Source organism: Lepidochelys kempii, chromosome 3 (assembly GCF_965140265.1).
Source record: "Lepidochelys kempii isolate rLepKem1 chromosome 3, rLepKem1.hap2, whole genome shotgun sequence".
NCBI lineage: Eukaryota > Metazoa > Chordata > Testudines > Cheloniidae > Lepidochelys > Lepidochelys kempii.
This window is the reverse complement of record NC_133258.1, coordinates 145385971-145405738: the sequence shown is the minus strand read 5'-3', so window position 1 is coordinate 145405738 and position 19768 is coordinate 145385971. Positions and strand designations below refer to the sequence as shown.

At 44.7% G+C, this 19768-nt stretch overlaps 1 protein-coding gene across 3 annotated transcripts in view; it reads left to right on the top strand.

The window, feature by feature from the left end:
• Positions 1-1533: 1533 nt before the first annotated feature.
• Positions 1534-19768, top strand: part of EIF2AK2 (eukaryotic translation initiation factor 2 alpha kinase 2) — a 42779-nt gene continuing 24544 nt past the window's right edge. Inside the window, exons 1-4 of one of the 3 annotated variants that reach the window (XM_073338388.1) lie at positions 1534-1737; positions 8478-8610; positions 14531-14651; positions 17583-17785. In XM_073338388.1, the coding sequence (XP_073194489.1) occupies positions 8489-8610; positions 14531-14651; positions 17583-17785 (446 nt within the window). In that variant the 5' untranslated portion in view covers positions 1534-1737; positions 8478-8488. The other 2 variants (XM_073338389.1, XM_073338390.1) reach the window with 2 other exon arrangements.

Below are 19768 nucleotides of genomic sequence, written 5' to 3'. Positions count from 1 at the left end.
GGCAGGCAAGCAGAGAGGAGGCTGCTGGACTGTAATCCTGTTCTCTGTTTATTTACTAAACCTTTGTTCCCAGTGGTTTGTCTGAGTGGGTCTGGTCTGAGGTGAATATACGTTGACACACAACACAGAGCATACAGAGGAACCCCAAGCCCAAAGTTTTACAAAGTTGTGTAAAAAAACGCAAGGTAGACTTACCCTATCTTGAACAACCTCACACTGAGCCAGTGGACAGGAGGAGGGGGCGGGGGGGGGGCCTACATTTCCATAACCAAACTCCAATAATGTGATTATATGCATAGACCCTTCCTAATCATGTGGTACAAATGTTGGGTTTTATTTAGAATAGGCAGGTTTAATCTTAAGAGAGCCATCTTCTAAACACACATTGTAGATGGGAGGCATATTTCACAGTATTTCGAGAATCTGTTGTTCCTGGCTGTTGTGCTCCTCTATTCTGAACACATCTCCTTGTCACCAGTTTTACTGGCTTTAGCCAACTTTCTCCTCCCTCACTCCTTAAGTATGGTCAAATCATGGCAACTGTAGTGTTTGATTAATTTCACTAATATTTGTCAAATAATTGTATTAACACATTTTATAGAATCAACCAACTCACTAGCTGGCCAAAAACTACCCAGGGAAAATATTAGGCTAATGCTGATGGAATTCATTAGAGAGATAGTCATCTGCTAGAGTTAGGTGGCTCCCCACCTAGTGTGCTGGCTTTGGGGATCCCATTCTAAGTGCCCATCTCTCCCCATTCATTAGAGAGGAGCTAGGCACCTAACTCAGGTTTTGTGGATCCTAGTGTTGTTCCTGTGATTTTGTAAGAACCTAGCTCCCTTTTGCGCAGCTGGGCCCTGTTTTTTTCTTTTCTTTATAATATTGTCAGATTCTCAATCCATTGCAGGTTCAAGAAAGCCAGTAATATCTCTAATCTTGTAGATGGCTGTGTATTGACTCTCTTTGGTGCTGTGCAGTTGAAACTCATATGCTTTATACTGTCAGCATTCCCCCGCCCCAGAAGAAAGGGAAACAGTGGAAAGGGGGAATGGACTTGCTTGTGCATCTGCACGTAGGAGGGCAACTTAGCTAGAAGGGCCCATATCACAGGGTGCCTGGCCCCTTTCAAGGACAATGGGGCCAGCTCCACCTAAACTGCATCTCTGCCTGAGCAGGCAGGGCAAATGGGGGCAGGGGTTAAGACGGCAACCACCCGGGCCTCAGAAGAAAAAGGCCTAAAAGAGCAGAGGCAGGAGCTGGGCCCGCAGAGCAGCGGAGCGGAGCCGGAGCAGTGGCTGAACTGCAGCCCCCGAAGGGGGGACAGAGGCTCAGGCCTGGGGAGGGGGAACAAGAGGAGCCCCGGGCTCCGGCAGAGGCTCCCCGCTGATCCCGCACCCGCGGGGGGGACCTGGCGGGGAAATGCTGGGTTTGGGCTCCCCCTTCCTGCTGCGCCTCCTCCCGGGCGGCGGCTGCTTGGGTGGGGCAGCCCCAGCCCGGGCCAGCCTCCCTGCTGACCCCGGCCGCTCGGCTCTGCGCCCGGCACCCGCCAGCTCCTTTCGGTTTCGATTCCGGAGCCGATCCGGGGGCGGAGCGCGGCGGCTGCCGGGGGCCCGGGGAAGTCGCTGCAAGGAAACGAAACTGGGGCCGCGCCGGCTGAAGTGCGGAGCCGCTGTTGCTGTTCCGCCGCACTCCGAGCGCCGCGCCGCGCCGAGCTGAGCCGCCCCCAGCCACGCGGTGAGTGGGGGACTCGGGGGCAGGACGGGCCGCTGCGTGGGCGGGCGAGGGGCCGGGCTGGGGTCCGGTGCAGGCTCGGGGAGAGGCTGGAGCTGTGGGGGAAGCGCAGAGGGAAGGCTGGGCTTTGGGGGCGAGTCATTAGTACAGACTGTAGAGGTTGGCTGGGGGGTAAAGGGTTGGATGGAGGAGATGAGCTGGGGTGCCTTGGCTCTGGGTATTTGCTGCTTCCTCGAGACCCCTCGCTAGGCTGCAGAGTGTGAACTGGAGCAGGCTTGAGCTTGCCCCACACAGCCCGGGTTGGGCTAATAAAGAACTGGGCTTCTGGTCCTATGCCAAGGTGTTAAAACGAGCGAGTGTTTCTAGCTTTGGAAACTGAACTAGGAGCAGTGCTGGGGACTGCGGGTATACTTGGAAAGCCTCCAGTGACTTCTGTTCCCCTTACAGGTGCAAAGTAAACGTCTAAGTATAAGGGCTCAGCAGTCTCTAAGTCAGGGGTCTCAAACTTCGTTTTTCTTAGGGCCAGTACCAGTCCTCAGATCCTCCCAGCGGGCCAATAATGTCACTCATGCAGCCCAGAACCCCCCCCCCCCCCAAAAAAAACAACAACAACAACAAAACTCTGCCCCTCTCCCCAAGGCTCTGGGAGGAAGTTTGGGTTGGGGAGGAGGTCTGCGGTAGGGGATTGAGGTGCAGGCTCAGGGAGGGAGGGATAGCTCAGTGGTTTGAGCACTGGCCTGCTAAACCCAGGGTTGTGAGTTCAATCCTTGAGGGATCTGGGGGAAAAATTGGAGATTGGTTCTGCTTTGAGCAGGGGGTTGGACTAGATGACCTCCTGAGGTCCCTTCCAATCCTGGTATTCTATGATGCAAAATGGGTGAGAGGTTGGGCTCTAGGAGGGAATTTGGGTTGGGGACGGGGTCTGGGGTGCAGGCTCTGGGATGGAGTTTGGGTGCTGGATGCAGGCTCTGGGCAGGGGTGGGGTTGCAGGCTCTAGGAGGGGGGAGGCATGCAGGCTCTGGGAGGGAGTTTGGGGGCAGGGGGGTGTAGGTGGGGTGGGGGTGCAGGCTCTGGGGGGGAGAATGGGGGGTGCCGTGCGTACCTGGGGCTCCAAGGCGGGGTGGGCCGGGGCGGCCTCCGTGCACTGCTGCCCCCAGGCACCACCCCTGCAACTTCCCATTGGTCGCAGGGGCGCTTGGGATGGGGGCAGCGCGCGGAGGCACAGGACAGGGCTGGCAGACACCTGGAGCGAGCAGGCAGGGCCCCGGGCTGGGCCAAGAGAGAGACCTGGCCCCAAAACTGCCCCACGGGCCACATTGGGGAGGTTCTCGGGCCGCAGATGGCCTGTGGGCCAGGAGTTTGAGACCCCTGCTCTAAGTAGAAGGTAATGCAGCTATTCCTTTTGGAAGTGTGATACTTGTATGTGGGCTGGGGAGGTTATGCTTATGATCCATATCTCTGAAATACAGACCACTATGGACCCAATCACAACAATGGATTTGAAGTCCCACTGTTCCAAACTTTTTATATTACAAAACAAATGCTACAAGGGAGTGTGGGGAGGGAGAAAATCACCTGGATATATTCTTATACTGCTATATTAATGCCATGCTCCACTAAAGCATTTCTGGCATGTTAAAATTCAGAGAGAGAAAGATGTTAATTGCATTCCCAGTAGTAGTGAAGCAAACTGCTTCCTTACCTCTGTGTTAGAAAGGAAACAAATAAAATACTAATACAAGTTCTAATAAACAAATAAAATACTAATACAAGGCCAAAAATACTATAAGTAATCAAAAGAGTTGGGATTTTCCCTGCTGCTGTTCCTAGTACTCTCAGATTGTTGGTCTTCCAAAGTTTCAATTTTCCTTTCTAAAATCATATGGCTTTAAAGGGAGGTTTTAGTTTTAAGGATGGTGACTTCCTTTTCTATTTTTAGTACAGTTCTTTATCTCTTTCTCTGTTTGTACATTAGGGTCCAGATTCTAGAAGAGATTTAGTAGGGCTGTCAATTAATTGCAGTTAACTCTCACAATTAACTCAAAACACAATTAAAACTGTGATTAATTGCAATTAATTTTTAATAGCACTGTAAAACAAAATAATTTAAATTGGTATTCTAAATATGTTTGGATATACTGATTTTCATTAAAACAGAATACAAAGTGTACAGTGCTCACTTGATATTATCTTTTATAACATATTTGCACTGTAAAAAAACCAAAGAAATAGTATTTTTCAGTTCACCTCCTACAAGTAGTGTAGTGCAATCTCTTCATTGTGAAAGTGCAATTTACAAATGTAGATTTTTGTTGTTGTTGTTACATAACTGCACTCAAAACCAAAACAATGTAAAACTTTAGAGCAGGGGTGGGCAAACTATGGCCTGTGGGCCGGAACCGGCCCGTCAGGGCTTTGGATCCGGCTCACGGGATTGCCATACCTATGGCGCCGCGGGCCCCGTGCTGCTCCCAGAAGCGGCCAGCACCACGTCCCTGTGGCCCCTGGGGTTCAGAGGGCGCTGTGCGCTGCCCTTGCCTACAGGCACCGCCCTCTGCAGCTCCCATTGGCCAGGAACAGGGAACCGTGGCCAATGGGAGCTTCGGGGGTGGTACCCGCTGGCGAGGGCTGTGCGTGGAGCCCTCTGACCCCCCTCCCCCAGGGGCCGCAGGGATGTGGTGCCGGCCGCTTCTGCCCTGGCCCCAGTGCGCACCCCTGCCACCCTGGAGCCGCTCCAGGTAAGCGGCGCTGGGCCGGAGCCTGCACCCCCAATCCCCTGCCCTGAGCCTCCTAATCCCCTGCCCTGAGCCCCCTCATGCACCCTGCACCCCTCCAGCGCCCCAACCCCTTGCCTTGAGCCCCTTCCTGCACACTGCACCCCCTTCCACATCCCTCACTCCCTCTTGCACCCCAAGCTCCTTCCCCAGCCCTACATTCATGGCCCTGCATGCAATTTCCCCACCCAGATGTGGCCCTTGGGCCAAAAAGTTTCCCCACCTCTGCTTTAGAGCCTACAAGTCCACTCAGTCCTGCTTCTTGTTCAATCAATTACGAAGACAAACAAGTTTTTGTTTACATTTACAGGAGATAATGCTGACCACTTCTTACTTTCAGGTGACATTGTAAATGAGAACAGGCATTCCCATGGCACTGTTGTGACGGCATTGCAAGGTATTTACGTGCCAGATATGCTAAACATTTGTATGTCCCTTCATGCTTGTACCGTCATTCCAGAGGACATGCTTCCATGCTGACAATGGGTTCTGCTCGACAACGATCCAAAGCAGCGCAGACCGACGCACGTTCATGTTCGTCATCTGAGTCAAATGCTATCAGCAGAAGGTTGATTTTCTTTGTTGATGGTTCAAGTTCTGTAGATTCCATATTGGAGTATTGCTCTTTTAAGACTTCTGACAGCATGTTCCACACCTCGTCCCTCTCAGATTTTGGAAGGCACTTCAGATTCTTAAACCTTGGGTCAAGTGCTATAGCCATCTTTAAAAAAACCTTATATTGGTACCTTCTTTGTGTTTTGTCAAATGTGCAATGAAAGTGTTCTTAAGTCGAACAACATATGCTGGATTGTCATCCGAGACTGCCATAACATGAAATATATGGCAGAAAGCGGGTAAAACCATGGAGCAGGAGACATACAATTCTCTTCCAAGGAGTTCAGTCAGAAATTTAATTAATGCATTTTTTTTAACAAGAGTTACCAGCATGGAAGCATGTCCTCTGGAATAGTGATCAAAGCATGACGGGGCATATGAATGTTTAGCATATCTGGCACATAAAAAATACTTTGCAACGCTGGCTACAAAAGTGCTATGCGAACGTCTGTTCTCACTTTCAGATGACATTGCAAACAAGAAACAGGCAACTTTATCTCCAGTTTATATAAATGAATTTGCTTGTCTTAGCGATTAGCTAAACAAGAAGTAGGACAGAGAGAGCCTACAAGTCCAAAAGTTTTACATTGTTTTGTTTTTGAGAGCAGTTATGTAACAAAAAAAAATAAATAAAAAGAAAAGGAGTACTTGTGGCACCTTAGAGACTAACCAATTTATTTGAGCATAAGCTTTCGTGAGCTACAGCTCACTTCATCGGATGCATACCGTGGAAACTGCAGAAGACATTATATACACACAGAGGCCATGAACCAATACCTCCTCCCACCCCACTCTCCTGCTGGTAATAGCTTATCTAAAGTGATCATCAGGTGGGCCATTTCCAGCACAAATCCAGGTTTTCTCACCCCCCAAAAACCACACACACAAACTCACTCACTCCCACAAATCTTGGGAGACAGGCCAGTCCTTGCCTACAGACAGCCCCCCAACCTGAAGCAAATACTCACCAACAACCACACACCACACAACAGAACCACTAACCCAGGAACCTATCCTTGCAACAAAGCCCTTTGCCAGCTGTGCCCACATATCGATTCAGGGGACACCATCACAGGGCCTAATAACATCAGCCACACTATCAGAGGCTCATTCACCTGCACATCTACCAATGTGATATATGCCATCATGTGCCAGCAATGCCCCTCTGCCATGTACATTGGTCAAACTGGACAGTCTCTACGTAAAAGAATAAATGGACACAAATCAGATGTCAAGAATTATAACATTCATAAACCAGTCGGAGAACACTTCAGTCTCTCTGGTCACACAATTACAGACATGAAGGTTGCTATCTTAAAACAAAAAAACTTCAAATCCAGACTCCAGCGAGAAACTGCTGAATTGGAATTCATTTGCAAATTGGATACTATTAATTTAGGCTTAAATAGAGACTGGGAGTGGCTAAGTCATGATGCAAGGTAGTCTATTTCCCCTTGTTTTTTCCTACCCCCCCCCCCCCCGATGTTCTGGTTAAACTTGGATTTATGCTGGAAATGGCCCACCTTGATTATCATACACATTGTAAGGAGAGTGGTCAGTTTGGATGAGCTATTACCAGCAGGAGAGTGAGTTTGTGTGTGTATAGGGGTGGGGGGTGAGAAAACCTGGATTTGTGCTGGAAATGGCCCAACTTGATTATCGTACGCATTGTAAGGAGAGTGATCACTTTAGATAAGCTATTACCAGCAGGAGAGTGGGGTGGGAGGAGGTATTGTTTCATGGTCTCTGTGTATATAATGTCTTCTGCTGTTTCCACAGTATGCATCCGATGAAGTGAGCTGTAGCTCACGAAAGCTTATGCTCAAATAAATTGGTTAGTCTCTAAGGTGCCACAAGTACTCCTTTTCTTTTTGCGAATACACACTAACACGGCTGTTATTCTGAAAAAAAAAAAAAATTCTACATTTGTAAGGTGCACTTTCACAATGAAGAGATTGCACTACAGTACTTGTATGAGGTGAACTGAAAAATACAATATCTTTTCTTTTTACAGTGCAAATATTTAATCAAAAATAATATGAAGTGAGCACTGTACACTTTATTCTGGGTTGTAACTGAAATCAGTATACTCGAAAATGTAGAAAACATCCAAAAATATTAAAATAAATGGTATTCTATTATGTTTTAATGGTACAATTAAAACTGATTAATTGCAATTATTTTTTTAATCTTATGATACATTTTTAATAGTTTGATAGCCCTAATATTTACTCACCTAATTTCCATTGAAATCACTAGGAATTAGGCATCTTAAAGACCTTTGAGGATCTGGGCCTAAGTGCTCAGTCCCATTCATTCTCCTGTATTAATTATTATTCTGAGGAGTCACTGTCTCAGGCTTCCTTCCTAGAAGAGTCACTATGGCCTGAAAACCATCAGCTTTTGCCAGGATTTGTTCAAACCCTTCTGTTATTGACTCGCCCTGCCCTGGCTTTAGAGTCTGCTTTAGTTCTGCTTTCTGAAATGGCGCTGGGACCCCTCCTGATTCTTTTAAACACGCGTGTGTGTGGGGGGAGAATTCTGCTGCCTTGTTAATAAAGCTGGGCAATGATTAAATCTAGCCTTGGCTAACAAAAGTGAGAATTCTGTAGACTTTGTATCTGTTTTTTAGTTGCACTGTCAAAAGTCCTCGAAAGAAATACTAAAGCATAACTTCTATTGTGGAAGCTAGGCTTCACCTCAATCTCCTTTTAACAAACAAATAATAAACACACACACTACACTTTTTATGCATTGTTTTGCTGGCTTTTCAGCTTCAAAGAGCCACTTGCTACTTTACTTTTGTTTAAAAAAAATAACTTCTCGATAATTCTACTGATTTGGGGATATATATGTGTTATCTCAGTTCAGATCTCTAAATCAGTTATTCCCATGCAAACTAATGTCTTCAAGAAACATTTACAAGTCCACCACTCTTCTGTTTTACTGTAAAGGAACAATCTACTTTAATGTATTGACATTTCAGTTTCATATTCTGTAGCTGCAGGAGTAGATTTAATTAATAACTACATTTATATTGCACTAATGCCTGAGTAGGGTTATTTTGTACTAGATACTCCAAAAATATATGACGATGTGGCCCTTGCCCTGAGTAGTGTTTTTAAATTATAACCTGCAAGCATTTAGGTTCTATTACCAAGATGAATGATTCTCTCATGCAACCAATATTTTCTGGCAAAGCACACCTAGTGGTTCTCTGCATTTGTAAACATTTCCTTACTTTGCTCCAATACCCTTGAACAATGTGGGCTGCCATCTTTGCTTGTGTTTTTATTCCCTAAGACAAACACTGAGAATGCAAGATTCTTTGTCGAAATTTCTTTCTCCTCACAGGTTGTGCCAAAATGGCAGAATATTATGTTAAGCCACAGTTGTACAAGGGAAAACTTCATGAATATTGTCAAAAGAATAAACTGCAACTTGAGTATAAGGATGTCAAAGTGGAAGGCCCGCCTCATGATCGTGTGTAAGTTCAGAGTGCATGCTGATAAATACTACGACTTGTTTTAATGTGAGAATATGTAAAGTGCTTACTGCTGTGTAAGCACTGCAGCAGTGCTTAAGTGGTCATGGCTTGTAACTAGTCCTTGCAACAGCCCTAGAAATCGGTGAGTAGGAATATAACTTTTTGTTCTCAAGTGTGTGTGTGTGTGTGTGGGAGGAGGTGGTGTCAGGGAGCAGGAAAGGGTATTTATTATTACTGTGGTAGTGCTTATAGGCTGTAATCAAGGATCAGGGTACCACTGAGCTAAGCAGTGTACCTGCATGCCTCAAAAAGTCAGTCCCTGCTCCAAAGACCTTAAAATCTATGTAGGAGCTTATGTATTAGAGCCGTCATACAATATTGTCTTTGCATTTCTGCTGCACGTGCAGATTTAAAAAGACTAACCAAGTCGAGAAGCTCTCTTTGTGAGCAGTTTGTGTAAAATGGTGTATTGTGGATGTAAAGTCTCAGAACATGCATTACTAACATTAGGAGCTTATAAGGAGTTGGCTAACAAGCTCCTGTCACCCCTAGGCAAAATCTGTTTCCTTCTCTCATTTCCATCTTTGTGGTTTCCCCCCCCCGTGTTGTCCCATGTGTGTGGAATAACTAGCAAAACTAAACATCCCATGTCTCTCTACTCTTCTCAGTGAGATCCCTCTTAAACATTGACTTCTGTAATGATCACCAGCACTAACCCACATCATATTCTTTTTTTTAATCCTAACATTTCATCAGAGTACTAGAAAGTGAAATTGGAATAGCAAAAATAAAACTCTAAAATCATTTCTCTAAGGCCTTGTCTACACTACGCAGTTAGGTTGACGTAAGCTGCCTTATGTCGACCTAATAATATCTGTCTCTACACTACTTCCCTTCTGCCAACGTAACTCACCTGCTACATTGACTCAATGACTCCACCTCCATGAGAGGCACAATGCTTCATTCGACATAGTTAGGTCGTAGTGGCAATATAGACACTGTGCTGCTTATGTCAACCTAACTGGGCTCCAGGAGGTGTCCCATGATGCTCTGCTGTGACTGCTCTGGCCACCGTTCTCAACTCTGCTGCCCAGCCGCCAGGTCTGCAGGAAACAGCCCCTCCTCTTTTAAAGGACTAGGAACTTTTGAATTTCCATTTCCTGTTTGTTTGGTGTGGAGTGCTTGCCTGCCCAGCTGATCATTATGGCGCCGCACTCTAAAAATGTTCCTACCTGAAATACACGGGAGGCGATGGATCTTCTGGGTCTGTGGGGAGAAGAGGCAGTACAGGCATAGCTCCAATCTAGCCGAAGAAACGCAGACGTATACAAGAAGATTGCTTGCTGCGTGGGGGAGAAGGGCTTCACCAGGGCCATGCAGCAGTGCCACGTGAAAATCAAGGAACTGTGGCCGGCGTACCAGAAGGCAAGGGAGGTGAATGGTCGCTCTGGTTCAGCATCACAGACATGCTGCTTTTACAAGGAGCTGCATGCTATTCTCAGTGGCAACCGCACAATGACACCCCCCCCCCCCCCAAGATCAGTGTGGATACATCTGAGAAGTCAGAGTCCCAGGCCACTGTAGGCAACACTGAGGAGGAGTCTTGGATGAGGAGAATGGGAGACAGGCAAGAGGGCAGTTCATTGTCCCAGAGACCCAGGAGCTGTTTGTAACCCTGAGCAGTCCAGCCAGTCCCAGCACAGCAACATGGCAGAGTGTGATGCCAGGGCAGAAACCTCTGCTGAGAATGCAATTCCAATTAATATTTTGGGGTCACATGTTCCTATATGCTGTTTGTTTTTTTTTAATTTAAAAAAATCAGTTGAGATATAGTGCCTATTTGCTTCCCAGTGGCCACACCAGCTTGGCAGAGGGTGCCCTGAGAAAAAGACTTTGTACACAGGGATGGCCCAGGAATGCTCCATAGAGGTCTCCAGGAAACTTTCATGGAGGTACTCTGTAATCCATTGTAGAAGGTTTCTATGGAGGGCTGCCTTATTTCTTTCACCATAGTAGGATACTTTCCCACGCCACTCCAGTATGAATTCAACTGGCATAATCGCAGTACACAGCATAGCAGCATAAGGACACTGTCTATACCTGGATGCTTGGAGCAGCTGTTACCCTCAGGAGCGTGATATCAGCTAGGGTCACCTATGGGAGACAGTGGTCATTTTCAGTTGCTCAAACCTCAAACAATATTGCCTGCGGGCACCCCCCAAGTGATTTTCCACCCCTTTCCCCATGCTTTACAAAACATGGCCATAGTTTGGGTGACAGGGGTCTCTGTTGACCCCAGAAACTGCAAGCCTCTGGCGCCAGAGAGCAGCAGCGGCAATGGAGAGGGAAGGAAAATGTTGTGGTGGCCCCACGCCACTGCAAGCCCTCCCTCAGCATCGCTTCTGCAAAGGTTTGCAGTTTGGGAGGGGGAATGCTGGTCCTTGACCTGTAGACAGCGTCGATGTTACAAAGAGGAGGTGGCATGGCCCCCTGGCCAGCTCCAGTACCGTCATGGGTTGCCCACCCAATGCTGCTGACAGTCCGGTGCTCATGCCACTGGGTCATAACTCACCATGACTGGGACAGCAAACTGGTTCAATGAATACCTTGCAGAAATTAAAATGTTCTGCTTTACACTTGCGTGGATTCAGGGGAGTGATTTTTATATAGCGTCTCTGTGCTAGACCCTAGGTCTGCACTGACAGTGGTTCCTTTGTGCTTTGCATTGTTTACAGTGCAAAGTGTAGCCTTCAGCTGTTCCTCCACACCAGTGGAGAGGATCTCCCAGATAAGATGAAGTTGTGATGACATGTTTAATGAGATAGTGAATGCCTCTGGGATAGTGGATGCTGAGCAGAGGGTGTGGTGATTGTTCTCTCTGAAAAAATGGACATGGACATGATGGACAGGAGAGAAGCCCAGGAGAATGAGCGTGGCACACAGCAGGAGATGCTGGGCTTTCTGACAGAACAGATGTGTTGGGGCATCTGGTTGACCTTCAGGAGAAACATCTTGAGGCTTGACTCCCTCTGTAGCCCCTGCAGAATGGCATTCCAACATCTCTGTACTCCCCCTCACACATGTTCCACTAGCAAGGGCGGACAGTGCAATATCCCTTCCACTCAATCCCGGGGGAGGGTGCAAAGAATAACAGCCTCACATAGGCAAGTCAGCTGTGCTTTTAAAGACAAGATGAATGTGTTTTTTTTCCCCCCTCAAAATTTTATTCTACTCTCTTTCCAAGGTTCATTTCTTCTGTCGGATCTTTCAGTGTTTATATCTGTGTGTAATAAAAGTCCATGTCTTGAAAATGAAATCATCTTTATTAATTCAAAGCCTGGGGGTGGGGGATAGGGGAGAGATAGGCAAACTGAGGCACTGGGATGGATGTACACAAGAGAGAATCACAGCAAGGTTTAGACTATGGGTAGGCACAATACAGAAAAGCAGTGTACGTTACTGTGGATCATTACTAAAACAGATTTTCAAAGCCTCCCGGAGATGCATTGCTCCACTCTGAGCTCTTCTTGTAGTTCTGGTATCTGGCTGCTTAAAATTAGCAGATAGCCTGTCCACCTCCGTGCCCCACCCCTGCGAAAACCAATCTCCCTTTGCTTCACGTGTATTATGAAGCACACAGCAGGCAGCTATAGCCGTGGGGACATTTTTTTTTCAGTGAGGTCTAACCTAGTGAGCAAACTGCTCCAGCAATCCTTCAAATGGCCAAAGGCACATTCAACCACCATTCTGCACTTGCTGAGTCTGTTGTTGAACCACACTTCGCTACTGTCCAGGTGCTTTGTGTATGGCTTCATGGGCCTTGGGAGTAAGGGATAGGGTGTCTCCCAGGATCAGTATGGGCACTTCACCACCACCAACGGTGATTTTTATGGTCTGGAAAGAAAGTCCCTGCTTGCAGCTTTCTGAACAGACCTGTGTTCTTAAAGATGCATATGTCATATAACTTCCTAGACTACCGGGTGTTGATGTCAGTAAAATACCCTAGGTGCTTCACCAACGCTTGCAACACCATAGAAAAGTATCCCTTTCTCTTTATGTACTTTTTGGCAAGGTGGTCTGGTGCCAAGATGGGTATATGCACACCATCTATTGCCCCACTGCAGTTTGGGAACCCCATTGTGGCAAAGCCATCAAGTATGCCCTGCACATTGCATGGAATCACTACCCTCCTTAACAGAAAGCGATTAATGGCCCTGCATACTTGGATCACAACAACACCCACAGTGGATTTATCAACTCCAAATTGATTCCCCACTGACCCGTAGCAGTTTGGCATTGCAAGCTTTCACACAGTGATTGTCAGTTGCTTCTCCGCTGTCAGAGCAGGTCTCATTTTAGTGTTGCTGTGCTGCAAGGCTGAGACGAGCTCTGCACACAGTTCCTGGTGTGACAGGTTAGATCACAGAAACCCCCTTAGGAGCTGCCACCTGATGTGCCAAGACTACTTCGGCCCCTGCTTTCCTGTCCAGTCGGCTTAGGACTTCAGTGCCCTGCCTGGTTTGAGCCAGACCCGCTAGCCTGCTGCAAACCCAGACCCAGGTCTGAACCATGTCCCCTAACAGCTGTATGCTTAACTGAAAGCAGCTTACAGAAGTGTGCCTGTCTTTAACACTCAGATGCCCAACTACCGGTGGGGTCCAAACCCCAAATAAATCTGTTTTACCCTTATAAATCTTATACAGAATAAACTCATAAATTGTTCGCCCTCTATAACACTGATAGAGAGATATGCATAGCTGTTTGCCCCCCCCAGGTATTAATACATACTCTGGATTAATTAATAAGTAAAAAGTGACTTTATTAAATACAGAAAGTAGGATTTAAGTGGCTCCAATTACCAAGCAAAATAAAATAAAACACGCAAGTCTAAGTCTAGTACAGTAATAAAAACTGAATACAGATTTAATCTCACCCTTAGAGATGTTTCAATAAGTTTCTTTCACTGACTTGCCACCTTTGTAATCTGGGCACAATCCTTTCCCCTGGTACAGCCCTTGTTCCAGCTCAGGTGGTGGCTAGGGGATTTCTCATGATGGCTCCCCCTTGTTCTGTTCCACCGACTTATATATCTTTTGCATAAGGTGGGAATCCTTTGTCCCTCTGGGTTCCCACCCCTCCTTCTCAATGGAAAAACACCAGGTTAAAGATGGCTTCCAGTTCAGGTGACATGATCACATGTCACTATAAGTCCCCAAGCCTTCGTTCCTCCCAGCCTGACTCACAGGAAGGCCTGCCTGCAAACAGAGCCATCCACAGTCAATTGTCCTGGTTGCACCATGGGATAGATATCCACAGTACACTGCTTTCTGCACTGATGCAAGCGCTGCTAGTGAGGATGAGCTCCACTGACACAGAGGGTGGTGTGGACATGCACAGCCAACTTAATTACTGCAGCAGCTGGATGTTGATTTAAGTCGACTTCAGTTTGTAGTATAGATGTGCCCTTAGAAAAATAATGATGCCGTGACAGACCAAGGGTGAATGTAATTTCGTTTATGTAACCAAGGCAGGCCAGCCTTCTCTCTTCCCACAATCTGGAGCAGTGAAGAGCATCCTGGTCTTTGGCCCCTCCAAGTCCTGGACATGTATCAACAGATTCAAGCTATCCATCGCTATCTTAATGCACTCTTCAATGCTTTTGTAAAGCAGCTTAGTGTTTATAAATGTTATAGTATGAACATGTGATTGAGGAGGAGGGAAGATGATATTTATAAGAGCACTTGAAGCTTCCAAAGAATTATGAAAATGGGGTTTGGGAGATGATAAGCATTTGAATACTTAAGTACTTGCATAACATTTCATAGTGCTCTAAAGATAAATGAACAATGGAATCTTGATAAGGTCCTTAGGCATATGCCACAATTCAGCTGTGTTCAGTGAACAGTTTTCTTTATTGCAGGTTCACTGTCATGGTTGTAATAGGTAACAGAGAGTATCCTGTAGCTACAGGTAAAACTAAGAAAGAGGCAAAAGAAGAGGCCGCAAAGGCAGCATGGGATAGCATAACACAAGAAAATCAAGTAAGTAAACAACATCTTTTGTTTAAAAGTAAATGGTAAACTGTCCTTGTTTTGTTTGGGTTAGAGGGCTTTGAATGGGTCATCTTCAGATGTATCCCCTGAAGCATGGTAGAGGCAATTCAAATGGTCTCTAAACTGTCTGAATGACAGGTGTCTGTCTAGAAAATCCTTAAGCATGGCAATTCTACTACATGTCAAAGCCAAAAATAAAAACCTCTCGTCCTGGTTTGTGGGACCAAAAAGCCCGACAATGTGACTGGATATCATCTGCTCTTTTTAGAACATCCTCTTTCCTATTTGTAAAAAGATATCTTTGTCCAGACCAAGTGGATCCATTAGAAATTTCTCTGTTGGAAAAGAATGTCCTTTTGTAATATTCCATTAGAGTTTTTTCCAGACTTTTAATTCTTTTTTATATTCTTTAGAGTTGGTTTTGGAAAAGATATTCATATCAGTCATGAACATCTAAAAAAATCCGTGTCCACATTGTAGTTTAGAAACAAATGTTTAGTTTCAGAACCATAATGGGGGGAAAAAAGTGAAAGGTATAAATTGATGCTAAATGCAACCTGTTAAATTGAGGTATCACTGGAAAGGAAAATAAAAGTATGTTTAAAAAAAAAAATCTCAAGTCTGTCATATAGTCATCTTCTAACAAGACTCTTCTTTTCAAAGATGTTGAATAAACATGACCCAAGAGCTAAATCCATCTTCATATGACTATATATTGCAGAAAGAAAGTGCTTCCAGGAAAATAGGCTGTAAGAAGGAGTTGTGATCTGAAAGTTCATTATAGTCTCATTTTCTAGGCATACATTTTCAAGCTAAATGTCTCCAATTAAACTTTTTCATTGATCGTCTCACATAGGTTTATCAAGACACAGATCTGGCGAAGGGACCACAGTATTTCTTAACAATTGATTTTTAGATGAGAGATCTGAGCCAAAGTCAGATCCAAAAGGTATCCAAGTATTTTCTAAGCAACAAATTACACTTGGGGGACACAAGTGAATCCAGAATACCAAATATTAAACACTTCATGCAAGGCATATTTAATCTATCTGGCAAGTTACACTGGATTTCTCTTAATGTCAGTAGAGTGTGAGAGGCATTTTGTTAGACCTCACTGAATTCTCCCTTTTGAGATGTAGTGCCCTGAACTGAACAGAGCAGGATAATTACTGGTAATCATTTTCATGTGGTAGTCCTGTTAAAATATATGGCATTTGTGTTTATTGTAATTCTCATTATTTCTATTTCTGAAATATATTACATTTATTGTTCACAATGGCCATAACTGGGGTTAAGGAGTTGAATGGTGAAGACTGTTTTATGGAGCTGCCAAGTAGAGCTGGCTGGAAAGCTTTCTTGTTTTGTTTTGTTCTCCTCACCCCAGAGGAAAATCTTGTGGATTTTGGCCAAAAATCCCAAACTGAAATATTTAAATTCTGAAATGCCACTGTGGTTTGGATGTCTCATGCTCCTCTTGTTTTGTGTAGGCTGGGATCCCTGATCAGGACTGCATCTCTCATGATGAACCATAGAATTCCTTTTTGGTCAGGGGGAGGCAGTTCATCTTGGCAGCTCAATGCCTGCGGTGCATCATGAGAGATGAAGTCCAGCTGTAGAGCCTGGCCCATAGAGGAGGATGGGAGCATGAGGTACCTGAATGACAACTCCCACAAGAGACAGAGGCTGCATTTCAGAATTGAATTATTTCAGTTTTCCCCTGACCTTCTCTTTTTAGCATTCCAGAGAGTCAGCAATATTTCTGCAAGGCCCATAGGTACTTCACAGTCCTTTATAGAATGTGTATTTCTACATGGTGCATCTCATGAATGGGATAACTGGAAGGAGGTGCTTTGCAGACAGAGAAGCGTTCTGTATTCATTGGTGTCCACACCTGGGGTGGGGAACTAGGGCCTTTCATGGAAACAAATAGTCTAACTGAATAAGAACCATACTCAAAACAAGAATGTTCACTACGCCAAACCTGCACTGAGTTGGGTTCCAGTCTGAGCTTTATTTTATGTGAATGACTATTGCTTGTGGGGGAAAATGCTGGAACAAGAGGTTTAGCGACAGTAGGTGCAGTACTAGCATTACAGGTATTCCCCCTACACTGCTTCATCCTTGAGCTGCAGGGACCTCATTAAGGGGTTGGAGAAGAGTACTTTAGGCACTTTCAGTCTTTAACCTCTTTGCAGAGAGCATCTGCAACTGCTGAAGATGGTGATTGTCATGTATGGATACCTATTGAGAGCAGTTACTCATTTCAGTGGCCACCAAACAGTCATCAAATATTAATTTGATCAGGATTCAAACTTAAATAACTCCTTGTCCTTATATGCACAATGGCATTGAGCACAGAAATAAGGGAATTCAGCCTGACACCTAAGCATCTTAATGTCATTCAGTGCTTGCTAGCAGGTGAAAGCCTGTGCTGTCACATGGGTCTAATGCATGTGTGTAAAATGGCTGAGAACATAATAACTGAATGGTAACCGATGGTGAATCCCAGTGGTGGTTGAACCTGGTCATATTCCCAATAAAAAGAGCTCTCAACCATGCTTGTAGCTGTTTCCATCGCTTTGTGCTGATTGAACAGAGATTCTAAGTTTCAGCATGATTCGCCAGCAGGTGACAATCCTGAAATCTTCTATTAAAGATTCGTTGATTATAAACTTCTTTGCAAAATCTACAATGGTATAGTAATTATCCAGGATGGTTCTCTGCTTTACAGAGCCAGTACATCCTATTAGTGGCGATTGGGAAGTGGTTTATTTTTAAAACGTTGTGAAATGTCTGTAGCAGTTGGTTAAGGATTCACAACCCCTGCAGTTATACCAGCACTCTCATGATGTTCATTTTGTGTTCTTTAGTAACTTCAAGCCTTTCAAGCTATGCATATTTTGTATATTTATTTTGTAGACTAAACAGGCTTCACTCCCACAAACTCCGCAGCCGCAGCCATCGCCGCCGCCGCCACCACCGCCAGCAGAGTTTTCATCAGACATACTGAAAGAGATAGAACCACTTGACTATATCTCCATTCTTACCAAATATGGACTAAAACATAACATAGTGATTGAGTATAAATTAGAAGATGAATATGGACCCCCCCATAAAAAAACGTAAGATGTGGTTAATGTTGTTAATTCCTTCTGCTTCTTCTCTCTATTTGCCTGCTCTTTTATTTCTTTACATGGATGCTTTTAGATGAGTCTCCAGAACTGCAATCATGTACTCGCTGCCAAAGTCAAAGGGATCTGTCACAGTGACCTGCTTGAGGAAAGGGCATTTTTTTGTATCTGTTACTGGAATGAGATCTACCCCAATTGAAACCATAATGGGAGGAATTAAAAGTGAATTGAAGGAATCCAGATAGCGGTGGAACTATTCCAACAACTGTTTGCTAAGAACTGCTCCCAAAAGAGTGATATTTAGCAAGGTATATCTTATCTTAAAAATATTGACAGTTTGTGACATTGCCAGTGCATGACCCCCTAATTACTCCCTTACAAATTTCTGATCAAATCAGCTTTTGAGATTGGCTTAACAGTCCTATAAACCAAGGAATTAAACCTGTTACCACTGAAGTCACTGAGAGTTGTTATTGCTTTCATAGAGAGCTGGATCAGTTCCCAGCTGCTAAAACACAATCTTCAAAGGAGAAAACATGTCTATTTGTACATTATGAGAAGCAAAACAATTCATAAAGGAAGCCTTGCTTTCAGTCTTGTCCAAAGGAAGCCTCAGCAAACAGCCTTTGCTGTAGGTGGCTGGTATCTGTGCAGAAGTATGCTACTACTTCTGAAAAAAATCCGGCAGTTGATTCCTCAGTTTCACCTTACTTCCGGACTGGGGCTTGATTCACCTGCTTCCTAGGCTAGAAGACAACAAAAGTCTTGTTTTCCTTCTGATTCTTTTTGCGGCTTCTCTAATTAAGGCTCCTTCCTTGCCTATCAGACCTTAGCTTTCAGATCCTGCTTCCAAGTCCTGGTGACTCTGGTAATCCTTAAGGGGTAGGTTTCTTTTCTCAGCCCATTGAAGGGGTTTAACCCTTTGCGCTTCATCCAGGAATGGAGTGCAGATTCCCCATCACAGAGACAATACTGAAACTTGATAGAATGATAAAACAGTGGTTGCATAACTTGTTACTTTTATTACAGAAGCATCCAGATGTCACTGTTATGACTGTTGTCCCATCGTACTAGGCATTGTGCATTCAGTAGAAAACAACAGCCCCTGTCCCAAAGAGTTCAAAGTCTAATTGAGATTAGTCATAATAAGTGGGTATAGATCATGAAAGAGGAATTAGGAAAGAAACAGGTAACAGTTATAAGAATACATGGTTATATAGATTAGCTATAAGCTTAACTTACAAAATTGTCAAATTGTTTTCAAACTGTGCATGTCCAGTATATAATACCTGGTTATTAACTACAGGGAAGGCCAAGCTAGATTGTAGAGGTGGGTGAGTAGCACTATACACAAAAGAGTTGATAGAATCCAATGAAATAAAATAAATTTACGTGCAGAGAGGACCATATAGTAGAATCTCTAGTGATACAAATTCCAAGTTGTAAGACTTCTTACCAGTCTTCTGATAAGGGAAAGAAAACAGAGTGCACAACACTGATGGACATTAGAGATGACAAAGTCCAAAAACAGTGACAACCTCTCTTACTCACTTATATTGTTTCAAAAAAAATTAAAAGAAACAAACCTCTGAAGTCTCCAAATTGGCTGTTTACATAATATATTCAACTTTGTTCCCCTTCCTCAGGCTCTGCAGTGTTTACCTACATGTCACATCTTGTCTCTAATTAGCAAATGCTTGTGTAAAGTCAAATAGTTGCATGAGTAGCTCCATTGACTTCAGTGGGACTATTCACGTGAGTGAAAGTAAGCACGTACACATATACTGGATTGGGGCTTTCATGTAAGCTCTTTGGGTTAGAGATTGTCTCTTTTTATATATTCACATCATAGTAGCCATCTTATTGTAAAATTCGAATGGAAAAAGTCATTGTAGTTTTTATCTCAATAGCTAGTGGAGGTAAACCCCATGTGGGGGGGGACTAGTTATATTGAGGTAAAAGCTATAGTGCATT